At 38.3% G+C, this 15,344-nt stretch overlaps 1 protein-coding gene across 2 annotated transcripts in view; it reads right to left on the reverse strand.

The window, feature by feature from the left end:
• FBN1 (fibrillin 1) overlaps positions 1-15,344 on the reverse strand; it is a 239,421-nt gene that overhangs the window by 57,509 nt on the left and 166,568 nt on the right. The window contains exons 26-34 of one of the 2 annotated variants that reach the window (XM_077127802.1): positions 15,116-15,244; positions 14,151-14,276; positions 13,933-14,058; positions 12,684-12,806; positions 11,423-11,548; positions 9,101-9,226; positions 2,241-2,363; positions 1,970-2,092; positions 331-456 (exon numbers count right to left, since the gene is read on the reverse strand). In XM_077127802.1, the coding sequence (XP_076983917.1) occupies positions 331-456; positions 1,970-2,092; positions 2,241-2,363; positions 9,101-9,226; positions 11,423-11,548; positions 12,684-12,806; positions 13,933-14,058; positions 14,151-14,276; positions 15,116-15,244 (1,128 nt within the window). The remainder of the gene's footprint in view (positions 1-330; positions 457-1,969; positions 2,093-2,240; positions 2,364-9,100; positions 9,227-11,422; positions 11,549-12,683; positions 12,807-13,932; positions 14,059-14,150; positions 14,277-15,115; positions 15,245-15,344) is intronic. The other variant, XM_077127803.1, reaches the window with a different exon arrangement.

Genomic DNA, 15,344 nt, shown 5'->3' on the forward strand with positions numbered 1-15,344 from the left:
ACTTTGAGTGCTTTTCTCCCGTGACTGGGACAGATGGACAGCATTGAGCTACCCACGTTTGGATGTTCCCTCTCTCCTAGGACCAACAGGACGAAACATGCAAATCATCTGGCTGGGATGAGATGTGCAGTTTGCTGTCAGGGAGCTGAGACTTTCTCCGCACAGAGAACTGGTGCAGCTGGAGACCTAACCCCTTCACAAACTTGAATGGACCAGTTTAGATGTGAAGCCAAAACACACCTCAGTTTTACAAAACACACATTGGGAATGTTTAGGTAACCTCCTATCATCAGGCCCCACAAGGCTGGCAGCGGCCTCCCCATCAGTCACCTTCACAGGCTTTCCCATCTGTGCTGGGCACGAAGCCCATGTCGCATTCACAGCGGTATCCTCCCGGGGCATTGAGGCACTGTCCATTGCCGCAGAGGTTCAAATTTTCCGAGCACTCATCAAGATCTACAGCCAGAAAGAAATACAAGTTACCTTTCCTCAGTGAGGAGCTCGCCAGTTCCCCATAAAAATCCCCATCGAGTTTTATGATTGTCAATTTTCTGAGCGTAATGGTGTTTCGTTGTAATTTCTATTTGACACATGTAAACTCACTCTGCTTTTCTCTTTTGACTGCTAATATTAAAATCTTCAAGGAACAGGAATGTGCGATTCAGATTCAGAACCCTGAATGCTAAATTATCCCTAATGATGTAAAATGAATAATCAATCGACTGAATAAACTAAGGCTTTTTCAAGAACAGCCACCCACATGAGGACAGCTCCACGACAGGAAATAAAAAATAGACCATGGTTTGTGCTAGGCTCAGCGCAGCGAGGCAGCTAAAAGAAGAATAGCAATTAAGAAAACCAAGCAAGGGCGGGCCATGGTGGCTCAGCAGGCAAGAATGCTCCCTTGCCATGCCAGAGGAGCTGGGTTCGATTCCTGGTGCCTGCCCATGTGAAAAAAAAAAAAAAAAGAAAACCAAGCAAAAACTCCTGTCTGCTTAATCTCTACCTAGCTTTAACAACTACAGGCATTACAAATACCAAACACCTGAACCATATGTACCTAATACATGAAGCTTTGAGTATTTTTTCTAAAGAATTAGGAATTTTATGATGCCAAAGGTTAACTGGACCAGGCTAAAAACCCAGTTGAAATATGATGAAATTTTCAGTGAGTTGAAAAAAAGTTCTAGTTGTATTACTTAATTGGCCTTAGACTCTTTTGTGCTAAAGTGGCCTGTTCGCAAAGTTCTTATGCTTCGAAAGTTCCATGAGCAGCTATGCTACCTTACGGCTAATAGGTAATGAGCCTTACTGTCTTAATACCAAAGCCCTGATATCAAAAGCATTGTCTGTACATACATGTTACACATATGTGTATGTGGGTGTGTACAGTTTATACTTTCACGTCTCTAATCATATACATTTAATACGTAACAGTTCATGTTAAAGTCAATCGTTGTTAATTAAAGCCAGGAAGAAAATGTCATTATAAAACCAGAAGTGAATGAATTCCGTACAAAGCAGACATGTAATTCTTACACCAATGATGATGATGATGATTGAGTGGGAGAAAAATATGTTGTGCTGACTTGACCTGATCAACTGCTATGTGCTGAAGCTATTGCTTATTTTATCAATTTTTTGCATCATAGGTTCCTATAGGAAGCTCACTGCTGGATGTGGTATGGAAAATAGAGAAATAAGCAGAAGAATATAAAGATATACACGATGGAGTGTGATTTGTTTTAAATTAATAACATCATTATATATGGTGCAACACATTTGTGGAGTTAACTTCTGAGGTTTCCCTGATTGACCTGGGGGCATCTAGTTTCAAAGAACTAATTATTTCTGTTAAAAACCATCTGTAATGGACTCAGCTTTCAGAAAAGAATTGGTGGTCTGAAAGAGGTGGTGCACCTGACTTCGCTGCCTGATGCTTTCACAGCTGTTTCCAGGATAAGCCTACCTGTGCAAGTGAAGCCATCGCCCGTGTATCCTTCCTTACAGAGGCAGCGGTAAGACCCCATGGTATTCTTGCAGTCTGCATGTTGGCTGCACATGTGGGTTCCATTGGAGCATTCGTCCAGGTCTTAAGAAAAAAATGTTCCATCATTAAAAGAAAGCGCGATACTTAAAATCCATAGCACACAAATTAAATTTTTTCACATAATTAATATTTTGATATTTATAAATCACTGTGGATCATGATGAGCAATTGCTGTTACTTTCCAACTCACCCGTGCACTTAATGCCATCTCCAATCCAACCAGGGCTGCAGCTACATTTGAAGCTTCCTGCTGTGTTGGTACATACGGCATGCCTGTCACAGTTGTGCGCTCCAATCTCACATTCATTGATGTCTGGAAAAATAACAAGTGGCTTAAAAAACAGTCGAATACAAATGCCTTTTTTGGTCTTTTAAATAATTTAGTAATATTCAGAGTCTTACTTACTTTGACACTGCCCACAGTATAGATCTACTTGGCATCCACATATATACTCTACACATACTGAACTGCTTTAAATTTCAATTCAGAAAGAACAAATGATGCTATTGCTATTACTGCCTCTTATCATTCTCCATTATTGTAACATGTGTCCAGTCACTGCAAAGCAAAATTAACCTTTTTTCTAGCTGAAATCTTTAAAAATCGAGGTGCTTAATGTTCTATGACATGAACACTCACAGTCATGTGTTTCTACTCCCAATATCTTTATTAGGTCACCATAATGATGTACATTGTTTTCATATCATCTGCAGATGAAGGAATACAGTGTTGTCGGCATATTAGACGGCTTTTTCAGTAATATTCTATACATTCTGTTCTTAGACTGAAAGCACTGTTGTTAAATTAGTTATGCTTTATTTGTATAAAAGCTTCACTAAAGGCATTGTTAATTAAAGCATTTGCAGATAATTTCCCTGAAGGCAGTGCATGGAACCACCTTTACCCTAGTTTCCTAGAGTCCTAGCATGTTGGAGTTTTATTTTTTTGTTGTTTTTTAGCAAATTTCATGTAAAATCTAATCCAATCTAATGGGGATTTTGTCAGAATAAGGAATACCAGACTAGGGTCACATTATTTAAAAACTTTGTAATTCTCCAAAACTATTCCCAAATTTAGCCAAGACAGATTCTTTAACTTAAAAGTCTTATAGAGAAGAATTTAAACATGTAAAATTAAATATGTTTTGTTTCCCAAAATTAATCCATAATATAACAGAAGAGAAAAAACAAAACAAAACAAAACCCATAAATGGGTTTTCCTTAACTAAGAACAAAAACTCGTAGAGACGACATTTTCACTCTGAATGGAAAGCAATGTCCATAAGTCAAGAAGACTAATTTCTGCAAGAATTTTCAGTGATCACTTAAACAGTGGCATGAAAAAGAAACTGGGCAAGCACCCTGGGTTTACCCTTTTGTTTACTTAAGAAAACCAATTAAATGGTTTGAAAGTGTTCAGAAACATGCTGTTTGCCAAATGTTCCATCTGAAGCTCTGAAATGGTCCTATGTTCTTTGGCTTCTTCATAACTTTTAGAACAAGCACAAAACAAAATAATGATAGATTTCTCCCACATAAAGCATCATCAACACTAATAATCGCAAAGTGAAAATATGCCTGGAAGAATTGTCTTACTATTACAATCGTTGTCCAGGAGGTTTTTACTGTACCCTTGGCAGGCACGTGAACCTATCGGGTTATTAGGGCAGGGCCAGGGAGGCAGCTACCAGGCAGCTTTAAACTTGGGACTGGGAGCTGTAACAGACTGAATGGCTGAGGCTGGCATGTGCCAGGGAAATGAGGAGGGAGGCCAACCAAGGGGTAAGAGAGATAAGTAGGCACTGGAATTCAAGAAAGTCAACCTTCTCATACCTGACCTAACAGACCCTCCCAAATACGGCCAGCAACACTTTTTTTCTTCCTCAGATAATCACTCACCTCAGTTAGAACAATGCAAATCACCACTTTTGCAGAGTCCTGCCATAATTCCTACTCCCCAACCCATTTGTCACGATCTCTGAGTTAGACAGAAACAGAGAGCTCCAACCGTCTAAGGACTGAAATTTCCCGATACCATGGGATTGAGAAATTTTGTAAGTGGAAGGAACTTAGAATTCCACCACCTCAATGATTAGTTTCAAAGAGGAGAACACAGAGGTCCCCAAAGGTGTGGGAACTTGTAAGGATCTGTCCGTGGGGCACAGCCAGGCCTGATTGGAACTCATTTCTCCTTTTATTGCTGTTTTGTGTGTGTGTGTGCCACAGCTTCCTAATCCAAGCTCATTTCTTTGGTTACATCAGGATTTTATTCTAAGTCCTGCAATATGGAGTTTTATAAAATATTGGCATTAATAGACTTATTAGAAATATTCACCAATTTTTTATAAGTACAATGATCCGAGGTGATCCTAGCTAATCAATCCACTAATGCTATAATCTTTTTCTTTCCAGGTTTCTAATGACCAGAGGTACCCTTAATTTCATATGGCTTTTATCTTCAATATTTATTCTTGTAATTAAGAAAACACCTTTAAAAGGAGTCTCCCTCCTTTTATTATCATTAATAATATGCTAATATAAATTTCTAAGTAAAGAAAATGTTTGTAACTACTTGCTGCAATGTTTTCAAGGTGAAAAGAACTATTTACAAGAACCTGCATATCATGGGCTTTGCAGTATTAGAATATTAGGAGAATTTTCCAATACAAATGATCTATTTTGTGAGTATTTATATAAGTTATTATCTTGATATCTTACACTTTTAGTACGTAATAGATGAATTAGAAAGACTTGGTCATAAAGTGTGAAGTCATCTCTGATTAAAAATGTGCGTATGTGTGTGTGTGTATGCATCAACTATTATTCATCAATCATTTCCATGGCCGACTTAAGCCTAAAACCACACTTTACTATAAAAGCAAAAGAAGGGCAGGCCATGGTGGCTCAGCAGGCAGAGTTCTCGCCTGCCATGCCAGAACCCAGGTTCGATTCCTGATGCCTGCCCATGTAAAAAAAAAAAAAAAAAAAAAAAAAAAAGTAAATGGAAGGGGAAACTGAGCCATAGGAAAATAAACAAATAAAAACACCGCATTCAAACACTCTAGTCTTCAATATATGAAGAAAACAGCAAATGTTTGCCAAGAACATCTCTTTTGGTACAAATGTTCCCTTTCCCCCACAAGTTCGCTCCAGACAGAAAATTCCTTTTTAAGATTAAGAAGAAGTGCAAGCCAAGAAAAGCAAAGAAATTCAAATTTTAGGCTGACACTGCAGCCTCCTTAACCCTCACCAAACCTCCATCAGAAAGACTCTCAAAGGTTCTATTTGCACAGCTCTCTTGAAAGTCAAGGGCAGGGTCTACACAGAGCTGAGCACACATTTGGGATGTGTCCCACGTGAGTCTGATATCCAAGTTAGGGCAGTACTCTTAAGGAGAAGCTGCATCAACACCACAAACACCTGCCATCCCAGTGATCTGGACCTCAGTAGTGTCAACCCTAATCCAGCCCAGCTGCCTGCACTGTGGAATCTCCCAGATTAGGCCTTGGGGAAACAGGGTTGGTACAAATGGAGAGACTAAACATGAAGGCTACTTGGGTTTCTTCATTTGAATGGAAAATTGAGCCAAGCATGTTTAACTGAACACCCATGTAGTTTTCACAGGCTGACAGCCAGTGGAGGAGAATTAGCCGTGATAAGAAGCTGGAAGGAAATTAATGCAAATTCTCACTGACCACTGATGGTTTGGAAGTATATGAATCTCTCCCATGGACAAGATCCACCAGCAACATTTCTCAGAGAAAAGAAACCAGATAGTTTGCTAAATGGAATTACCCAGAATTTCAGTTTTAACTGAAGACAATTCTGATCATACACCACTTGATGGTATGCTTCATTCTCTAACTGTGCGATCACATGATGGGAACTGGGTTCTTACAAACTAGCTTGTGAAAAGCCAGGATCCACCAAGGGTGACATCTAGCAGTGATCTAGTTTTGTTTCTTCCATTGTATCGTCTAATTACAATTGTGTATTATGAGCAGCAGAGGCTGTATATTGGGGAACAGAAAAATTGTAAACCATCTCCAGTTGTAATCCAGCCCTCTTAAATCAAGGTCAGATGAGCTGTATTCTAGGTTAGAAGCAAATATTCATTCTCCCTCCATAAAACAGGACATTCCTCTCTGCAATACCCATGATTTGGACAAAGCTTAAGGAGAAAAAAAGAGTCCTTAACATCTGTGTGGGCTCGGAATGTAAGTCAGTGGGTGGATTCTGAACACTGCTAAAGTGATTGGGGGAAAGAACATGTTTATTTGTTAAAATGGAAACAATCAGTAATGACAAGGGAGCTGAAATATTTAGACAAAGCTGTAATGGAACCCAGAGAACTTTTTTAGCTCTCAAGAAACAAAGTCCCTTCCCTAAGAAATAGCATACATATTTTTATAATTCCTTTGCAGGATACTCACTAAAAATATAGGTATTAATAAGTAGATATATTTCTTTTATCTGTTATCAAAACAATTCCAAGTCCGCTATTTGCTATTATTTGTTGTGTGACTTGCTTATCCAATTGCGAAAGATACATATCTCTATTTACCTTAGTTGCCTGGACATTATAAAGACTTCCCTTTAATGGGACATCACCAAAGTAACGTGATGGTATCTGAGCTATAAGTGACAATAATTTCAAGCTACAAGCAGGCTATAAGAGCCCTATTTACATGGGATTAAAAAACATTTTGTCCCAGATTTTTAAAAACTTGTTTTTAAATATGCCATTTTTTTTTTTTTTTTGCTAATTCCTGTTTAAGCCATTTCCTATCAAATGTGATAACCTTTGGTTGTTAATAGCTATTTACAGAGAGGTCTCTTCTTCTCTTCCTAAGGCACCCTTCCTTCCATACATCAAAGCAGGGTTGCTTACCCAAGGGGAAAACTTCTGTGAGCACCTGGTGATTTATTCAAAATCACAAACTGATGGAAAAAATGAGGAATAAAATCCAGGGTTCTTGTCCTCTGGATGAGAACATCACATCCTGTTATGACACCAAAGGGGTCAAGAAATTCAAGTCTTGTTCCTACAGTGCTAACTATGTTTTATCAATTGAAACATCATTTTAGACTACAATTTAAAACCGTTGGTCCTTGAAAAGGAAAAAGTATTTCTTGAACTTCAAATCTATTTTCTATTCCTGTGAGTCACCGAAAGGCTGCTGCTCTTCATGTAATGTAAGGTGTCATCTTCTCAAACATGGAGCTCATAGCTCTCGTCTACACAGTCTCACTATCTGTGTAAACTAAATTATGAAAAACAAGCTTTTTAATATGCAGAGTAAGATTTTCCTTCTTTAAACTGATGTCAAGTAAATAGCATTTTAGAATTTTTGTACACTACATGTCTCTAATTAAAATGGCTTCTAGAAACTGTCTCTGCATGTATCATTTAATAATAACAATAATAACTACTATTTATTGACCAGCTACTGTGTGCCAGGGGCTTTATATATGTTCTATCTCATTTCCCCAAAACATATTAATATTTTATGAAAATGTAAGTCTTCTTCATGGTCAGAAGCCTATAAGAGTCAGTCTCTGCACATGACCCAGATGGCTGGAATTTGGAGGACAGAATAGGAGACCCTATTTATATAGGGAAAGAAAATGGTCCGCAGAGGTTAATTTTTGTCTTCAGAAGCATCACTGCTCTCTGGGATGAAATTCAGGGAGCTCAGTTTAGCCAAACAATGGTATTAGCCTCTACTAAGTAAAATGAAGTATGGATTGACCTACCTTGCTCTTCATTTCTACCAAGTCTTATATCTAAAGTCCTATATCTAAAATCTTGACATACAAAGCTAAACCATATTCTGTACACCAAAGATCACATGGGGAACTGACAATTTAACAACATGCCATTTATTAGAACAGACCCCTAGTCACCTTCATAGGAAGGGCACATAGTGAGCCATGAAAGCATTTTAATTCCATGCTTTCTTTCAAAATCTGGCTACAATCTGCAATTTTTGAATCCATAATAATGAAATTGCTATAACCCTGTATATCTATAAATTTGAAACAGCATTGGCTAGTTTGAAGTGATAAATGTATCTTGGGCAGGGGGAGATTTTTGCAACTGTTGATATAATTAAGGGAAGAAGCTGTACATTCATCACACTGCCAATGTGCAATATCTTAAAGCTCATTTTAAGTCACAAGGGCTTGCCAAACTGGCTTCTGCAACTAAAGTCCATTATTTGAAAAGAAATAATACAGTTACCTAATTCAAAGTCACCACGGTCTTTATTCTCTTTTAAATTATGTTTTATGCCACAATCTAATAATACGGATATAAGTACCTGGGGTAAAACTTTATTATCTTATTCTTCCACACATTTAATATCATCACCTCATGCTTGCAAATACTAGCTAAACACTTATAAAATAATGTCATTCGCACAAAGTGACTTCTTTCATTTGACATTTAATAGAATACAAATATCGTGAAAAATGTCATGTTATAGTTATTGAACAAATACAATTACAAATGGTTCAATTATTTCTTCATAAGATTTGCTATTATCCGAGAATAAAGACTTATTTTGGCTAAAGCAACTTAATACATCAAAAGTAGACTAATTTAGAGGAACTGGGAAGACTGGTAAGGGCTGATGAAATATATGAATTGTTTGTTTTTCTTTAAAAAATTATCAGTTCAAAACTTTAAAGAAAATGTTGGCACTGGAGGTCACTGAGAAATGCTTTAAAAAAAGGATGAGCCTGTTTGGTAATTAGCATACTTAATCACTTTGATGTAAAAATGTAAGTTTAGCCTCAAGAATGTGTTATTTATAGTGTTCATTTATTTAATATGTCTTTTTCAAAAATAAAGAAAAATCCTCAGCTTAGAGCCAATCTAAGGTATGACATATTTCAAAGAGGTAGAGGGTAAATTAATGAAAATTTTATACAAAATGCCTTACAATGCAATTATAATATTGATAATTTGAAACTTGCATTAGCCTATAAGTATAGTAGCACTCTCCTAACCATTTAACATTTTATTGTTCACTTTGAAAAACACACCTGTACAGCCAGTTTTTCCTTTTTTGCCTGAATATCCCATATCACAGTGGCAGATAAATGAGCCTTTAGTGTTTTCACAGGTTCCACTTAGGCAGATATTTGGATTCAGGTCACATTCGTTGACATCTGTAAAACATAGTCATTATTAATGGATATTTACTTGATATCTTCAAATGATTTTTTTCCTGAGATAAAACAACTACAAAAAAATGAGAAAAGGCAAAATAATTTTCACTCAAAAGAAAAATCATCATGTTCAAGAAGCCCAGTTCACATTTGCTTTCTAAATTGCAGGGTGAGCCTGCATATTGGGTTTATCTGAACAACAAGCAAGGGATCAAATAATCAAATGAACTGATGGACTTCAAGCTGAGTAGCATAAAGCATCTCGTTCCCTGTTTAGGTAACAGTCTAGAAAACTTTTTGATAGAGCATATTCTGTTGCAAGAAGAAAATTTTAATTTGGTCTGCATGATGCTAACAAATCATTTTCCACATTTTAAAAGAATTGATAGATGAACTGATACTCTTAGTACAGATAGCTTAGAAAATTCACTTTTCTCTAACTAAATTTTATTCATTTTTTAATGGCATTCACTTTAATTTCTAGGAGGTCACAAATATCCAGTGAAGACTGTCAGAAGATACAAATGTGATAAAATTTAAAGACAATCAATTTTAGATTCTTGCTTCTGGCTAAAAATGGACTAACAAGGATCAAATTTACCTTTCTTCCTGAAATAACTGAAAAAAGAGGCCAAGTATACAAAATAGGTGGGAAAAAGTGGTTTTCTAGACAGTGGACATTAAGCCATGAAAGACAGTAGTGTTCAAGAGAAAGAAAACAAAGTAGATGAGCTTTACGATGCTTCATTATAGCATAGAAAGTTTTGAGGCCATGGCGTGAAACCTGGCAGTGACCCTGAGTTGAGAAGATGAAGCTGGAAGTCTGGAAAGGCCAAGGAAGCCAGAGTTCACAGGGAAGAGGAAGGACAGAAGAGAACTGCACACAGAGAGAGAAGGAGGGTGAGCTGCAGAGATTGGTAGAATATGCAGATAAGTCGTGCTCAGTGTATGCACTTAAGGAAACTACTTGAGTCTTGAAAAAAAATTTTCTTTGGAAAATTCCAAAAGAATTAGCGGGAACAATCCTCAGAATTCACAGAAGGCTTGGATTGTGCCTGTTCCCATTTTAGGCTGAAAAAACTCAAAATTCATAGGGTATTGGGTAGAGTATCCAGTAGGGTCTTGCTTCAGCAAAAGGGCAAAACTAGCCCTACACTAACTGCTGCTTAAAAACTTAAACTCAAGACTTGAAAGGATCAAATTGTTTCTAAGTAACTTATCTGTGGCCCAGAACAAAGCTCAAGAATACCTCTAAGAATGCAAAAATATCCAGTACCCATTAAGATGAAATTTACAAGTCTGGCACCCAATAAAAAATTACCTGACAAGCAAAGAATCAGAAAAATATGACCCACAATGAGAAGCAAAGTCAATTTATTGAAGTGACCCCAAAATGACCCAGATGATAGAATGAGTAGGCAAGTGCATTAAAATAGTAATTATAACTATATATGTTGTATATACGTTATATTAAAAAAGCTACAGGAAAGAATGAATATATTAAATAGACATGGAAGAAACCAAAAGATTCAAATTGACCTCTTAGAAATGAGAGCTACAATTTCTGAAATGATAGGCACACTGAATAAGATTAAAGGCAGATTAGATATCACAGAAGAAAAGTTGAAGAGACTTGTAGCAATACACACTACCCAAAACAGAGAAATCAATTCTAGAGTTTACTGCATTCTTAGCAGGGAGAAATTTTGCTTGCTTTTAGCTAAACATTTTAAAAGCTCAAACTCTAATCACAGCATAAAGAGGGTTAAGTGAACAGAAATAATGTTTAGGAATAAAAGAAATATCTACTTTTTTTTTTTGTTAGAGAAGTTGTAGGTTTACAGAACAATCATGCACAAAATACAGAGTTCTCATATACCACCTTATTATCAACCCCTTGCACTCGTGTGGTATATCTGTTACAATTCATAAAAGAAAATTTTTATAATTGAACTGAAATATTCATCTTGAGCTGACCCATGGCCAGCTCAGTCCAACATAACATATCGGACAAAAGCACCGTATTACAGTCACCAAATAGCTGCCTTATGGAATGCTAACTTTAAAATATCAGCACTATGCCCGAAATATCCTTACTTTTCCTTTTCCCTATCAAGTACCCAAACCAACTTTACATAACTGAACAACGCTTGTGAATAAACAGGCAAAATTGAAAATTCTGCCTTCTCTGCTTACCCACACAAGTCTTCATGTCTTCAGAAGCCATGAATCCATCATAACACAAGCACCGGTACTCTCCAGGGATGTTTGTACACTGACCGCCGTCGCAGATATTGGGGTTATCTTCACACTCATCTATGTCTGCAGAGAATAAAACCAACAACCACGTGTTCATATTGGTTCCAATATTCAGTGATGAAAAAGTTGAATATTTGAATTCAAAAGTTGAATTCAACTGACCTAAGTTGAATAAACCCAGCCTACTCCTGTAAGACTCATAGCTTTCAAACATAAATGAAGCTTTACATAAATTAGCCCATCAGGTTATCATTTTTAGGTAAAAAAAGAAATAACTGTTTCCAAGATTCATGGCATCCTGTCCAAGGACAAGGTCCACACCCACTTAAAAATCCATTACTTAACTAGCAATTTTATCTCTAAGATGAATTTGCCTTTCAAAAATGACCTTGAATCTTATCCATTTCATTGTCAAAACACATAAGATCTAGCACCTTCTGTTTTACTGACATTATATGGTGAAGCATATGTAGCTAAAAGCATTTTTAGTAACAGTATTTATTACCAACATTTGCTTTGCATAGCTATATTTATATTTAGGGATTTTTAAGGGAGATTTTTCTAGGTTGGACAAAATAATTTCGGTTCTTAAAACTAAGTTCTCTTCTTAACTAAAAGAAAAGTCTCCATTATTCACATTGCTTCCCATCTTTAGCTGGATGCCTGGCTTTTCTCGCCCAGGGTGATGGAGCAGGAAGTATAAATGAGACCCTGGTTCTGAAACTTTAATACGAATTGAACCACTTGGGAGGCTAGTTAAAACAGATTGCTAGAACCCCCTCCAGAAGTTTCTGACTGAGTAACTCTGGGGAGGGGTCTGATATTTTGAATTACTAGAAAGTTCTCAGATGATGCTGATACTGCTGGTCCAGGGACCACTTCCTGACCACTGAATCAGGCCCAAGGATCAGATTCTCCAATATTCTGATCCATAAAGGAAATGTATTGGACATCCCATTTATTGAGCACATGACACGCATGACGCTAAGTGTTATAAATACTCTTCCACAGTCTGAACCCTATTTGATAGATGAGGAATATGATGCCAACTGTCTTGATTAAGGGCATACAGCTAAAACATGTGACAAAACAAAAATTTGAATCCAGGACTGGCTGCCTACAAAGCCCTGGCCCAGGATCCTTTCTACTTAGGGAGCTGTTATTGAAAATTTTCAACACAAAGCTCCAGCCCACTCACCTGTGCATGATCTCTGGTCGGGCATTAGTGCGAATCCTGGCTGACAGCTGCATTCATAGCTGCCTTCAGAGTTTGTGCAGAAGGTTTCACAACCACCGTTCATTATGCTGCATTCGTCGATGTCTAGAAAAAATGAAAATAATGTCACCTTTCTCTGCATTTATCATCATGGCACATGTTTAATGTTTTCAAGCGTGGGTTAGTGTGATGGTAAATTTCATGTGTCACCTTGACTAGGTGATGATGTCCAGTCGTTGGGTCACACATTGGTCTACCTGTTACTGGGAAGGTATTAGGTAGATGGGATTTGCATCTACGCAGAAGTCCTGCGTGTTATGAGAACATACCCCAGTTATGATAACAGGGCACATGGGTAAAAATCTGTTGGTCACAGATTCAGTTATAAATTTGAAATTCAGTTTGACTGGCTAATGTTTCAATTCTTTTCAAAAAACTGAGTTGGAATTCTGAGTTGTTCAGGGACATGTTTCAGAAGAATTTGGGCTTGATTTATAGTTTGGGGTGGAAACCATGTGAGGCTTGGCAGTTCCACATGGTTTACACCCCAAACCAGACAAAACCTGGCAGTATCTATAAAGTTTCACTTTGGCTTTGGGCACAATATAGCCACAGAGCTTTCTGTGCCACTCTTACCCCCACCACTAAACCTACAGAGGGCCAGCCACAAAGCAAAATGCTCGCCCCACAAAAACCCATCTTTTAGAGTGCCAAACCTGGCCTCTATTTTAATGTAAAATATGAACATACCATGGTCTTTTTTCCAATAACTGTTTTTGAAATCTTCTAGCTGATCTAAACTACCTGATTTTAAATGAGCTAATGTACCTGGGGACTGAGATTAAATCCTTGGCTTTTTTTTTCTTTTTTGTCTCTTCCACCATGCTTAATTCATTTTTAGGTGGTTAGTAACCCCTTGTTGATTTGCTTTAGGGTGCATGGGTAAAAACAAAATGTATACTACTGTTCACAGTTTGAAGCAGCATGGGTCAAATCATACTTGTGAGAGCTAAAACATTCTACATCTTTCACTTAACTCTTCTTTAACAGATAAGGGTGGTGAGAAACAAAGAATGTGAGCCACGATGCAAAGACCTTTACTTGCAGGGAAACAATAAAGACTAAGTAAAAGTAACTAGAGATAGAATCAAAACTCAGAGTATATTGCATGAAGGTTTTAAAGACGAAATGAAACACAACGAAGTGCAACGAAATGAAATGTAGAACTTACCAACACAAAACAGTCTGTCGGGGGTTGAGTGGTAGCCAGGGTTGCAGGCACACTGATACTTCCCTATGAGGTTCACACAGCGGCCGTGCGGGCAGAGATGCGCGCTCAGTTCACACTCATTGATGTCTGTGTAGAAAAGAACAGCAAAGATCCAACTGTGAGCTTCTAACTCAAGCAGGGATGTGGTTCCGAAGGGGTCGGAAAATCTTCCTTCTTACCTATACACGCTGAGATGTTGGGGGACAGCTGATGACCAGGAGGACATTCACAGCGGTAACTTCCCTCGGTGTTGAGGCAGATGCCTCCTCGGCAGAGGAGAGGATCTCTTTGACACTCATCGATATCTGCAAAATGGAAATGAACCCCGTGGTAGGCATTGGCAGTGTGCTGCCCAGAATCCCTTACCAGGCTGGTGTCCCCATCGCACGGTGGCTGGGTGTCCTGGCTGCTGATCCCTCACAGATCCTTTTCCTACATAACTGCTGTCCACCTCACCCAAAACTGCCTGGGAGGTGAGAGATTATATCCTTCCATGCTGGGGGCTGCTCAGGGCCAAAAACCAACTGTAGTTGATTATGTTTATCATGGAAGTATATGATTTTGGCCTCCTGTCTTTGGTTGGGACAACTTTCTGGTGCCATTTGCAATTCCTCCCCATGGGATCGGGCTAAGGATAAATGCAGCTGAACTGTTCGCTTATCTTCTTTCCCTCTCCTATCCTGTTCCTCTCACTTCCTTACAGTTTGCTCCGAGAGCCCTCTCTCAAAAACTAATTTTTGCAAGAATCCCCATCAGAGGTTTTATTTCTAAGGAACGTGACTTAAGTCAGTCTGCTGAATCAATCTTTCCTAGAGATGTTGAATAGAAATCCTATGTGACGCTTAATATAGCATATGTTTGAATTATTCTCTTCTCCCTGGGGTGTCTCTTCTAGGTGTTCAACTCACTTCTCAAGGACCCACAACAGGTCTCTGAGGTCACCGGCAACCCCGCGACTCCCTGACTCCTTCTGTATGCCGGTCTCTCTCTACCTTGCACTTATCCCTAACTCGTCGCGAGACCAATGTATTGGGAGAGCAGGAAGAACCTGGAATATATGCTACAAGTCATCGAAGCTTGGGGGCGGGCGGGGGGGGGGGGGGAGTCCTTGCTTCCTGTGTTGAGCAAATGATCCTAAACTTACCCATACAGTTCTTCATCATCATGAATCCACTTTCATAGCCTTCATCGCACTTGCACTCAAAGTCCCCCGGAGTGTTCACACACTGGCCTCGGCCACAGAGGTCAGGAGATATGCGGCATTCATCAATGTCTGCGCAAACCCCACAAATGACAGCAAATGAGTATCAGGGGCACTGTCATTCTTGCAGCAACAAGTTAAAGATGAAGAGGTTTAAAGGGTGGCCCCATTC

The sequence above is a fragment of the Tamandua tetradactyla genome, chromosome 14 (genome assembly GCF_023851605.1).
Source record: "Tamandua tetradactyla isolate mTamTet1 chromosome 14, mTamTet1.pri, whole genome shotgun sequence".
Taxonomy (NCBI): Eukaryota; Metazoa; Chordata; class Mammalia; order Pilosa; family Myrmecophagidae; genus Tamandua; species Tamandua tetradactyla.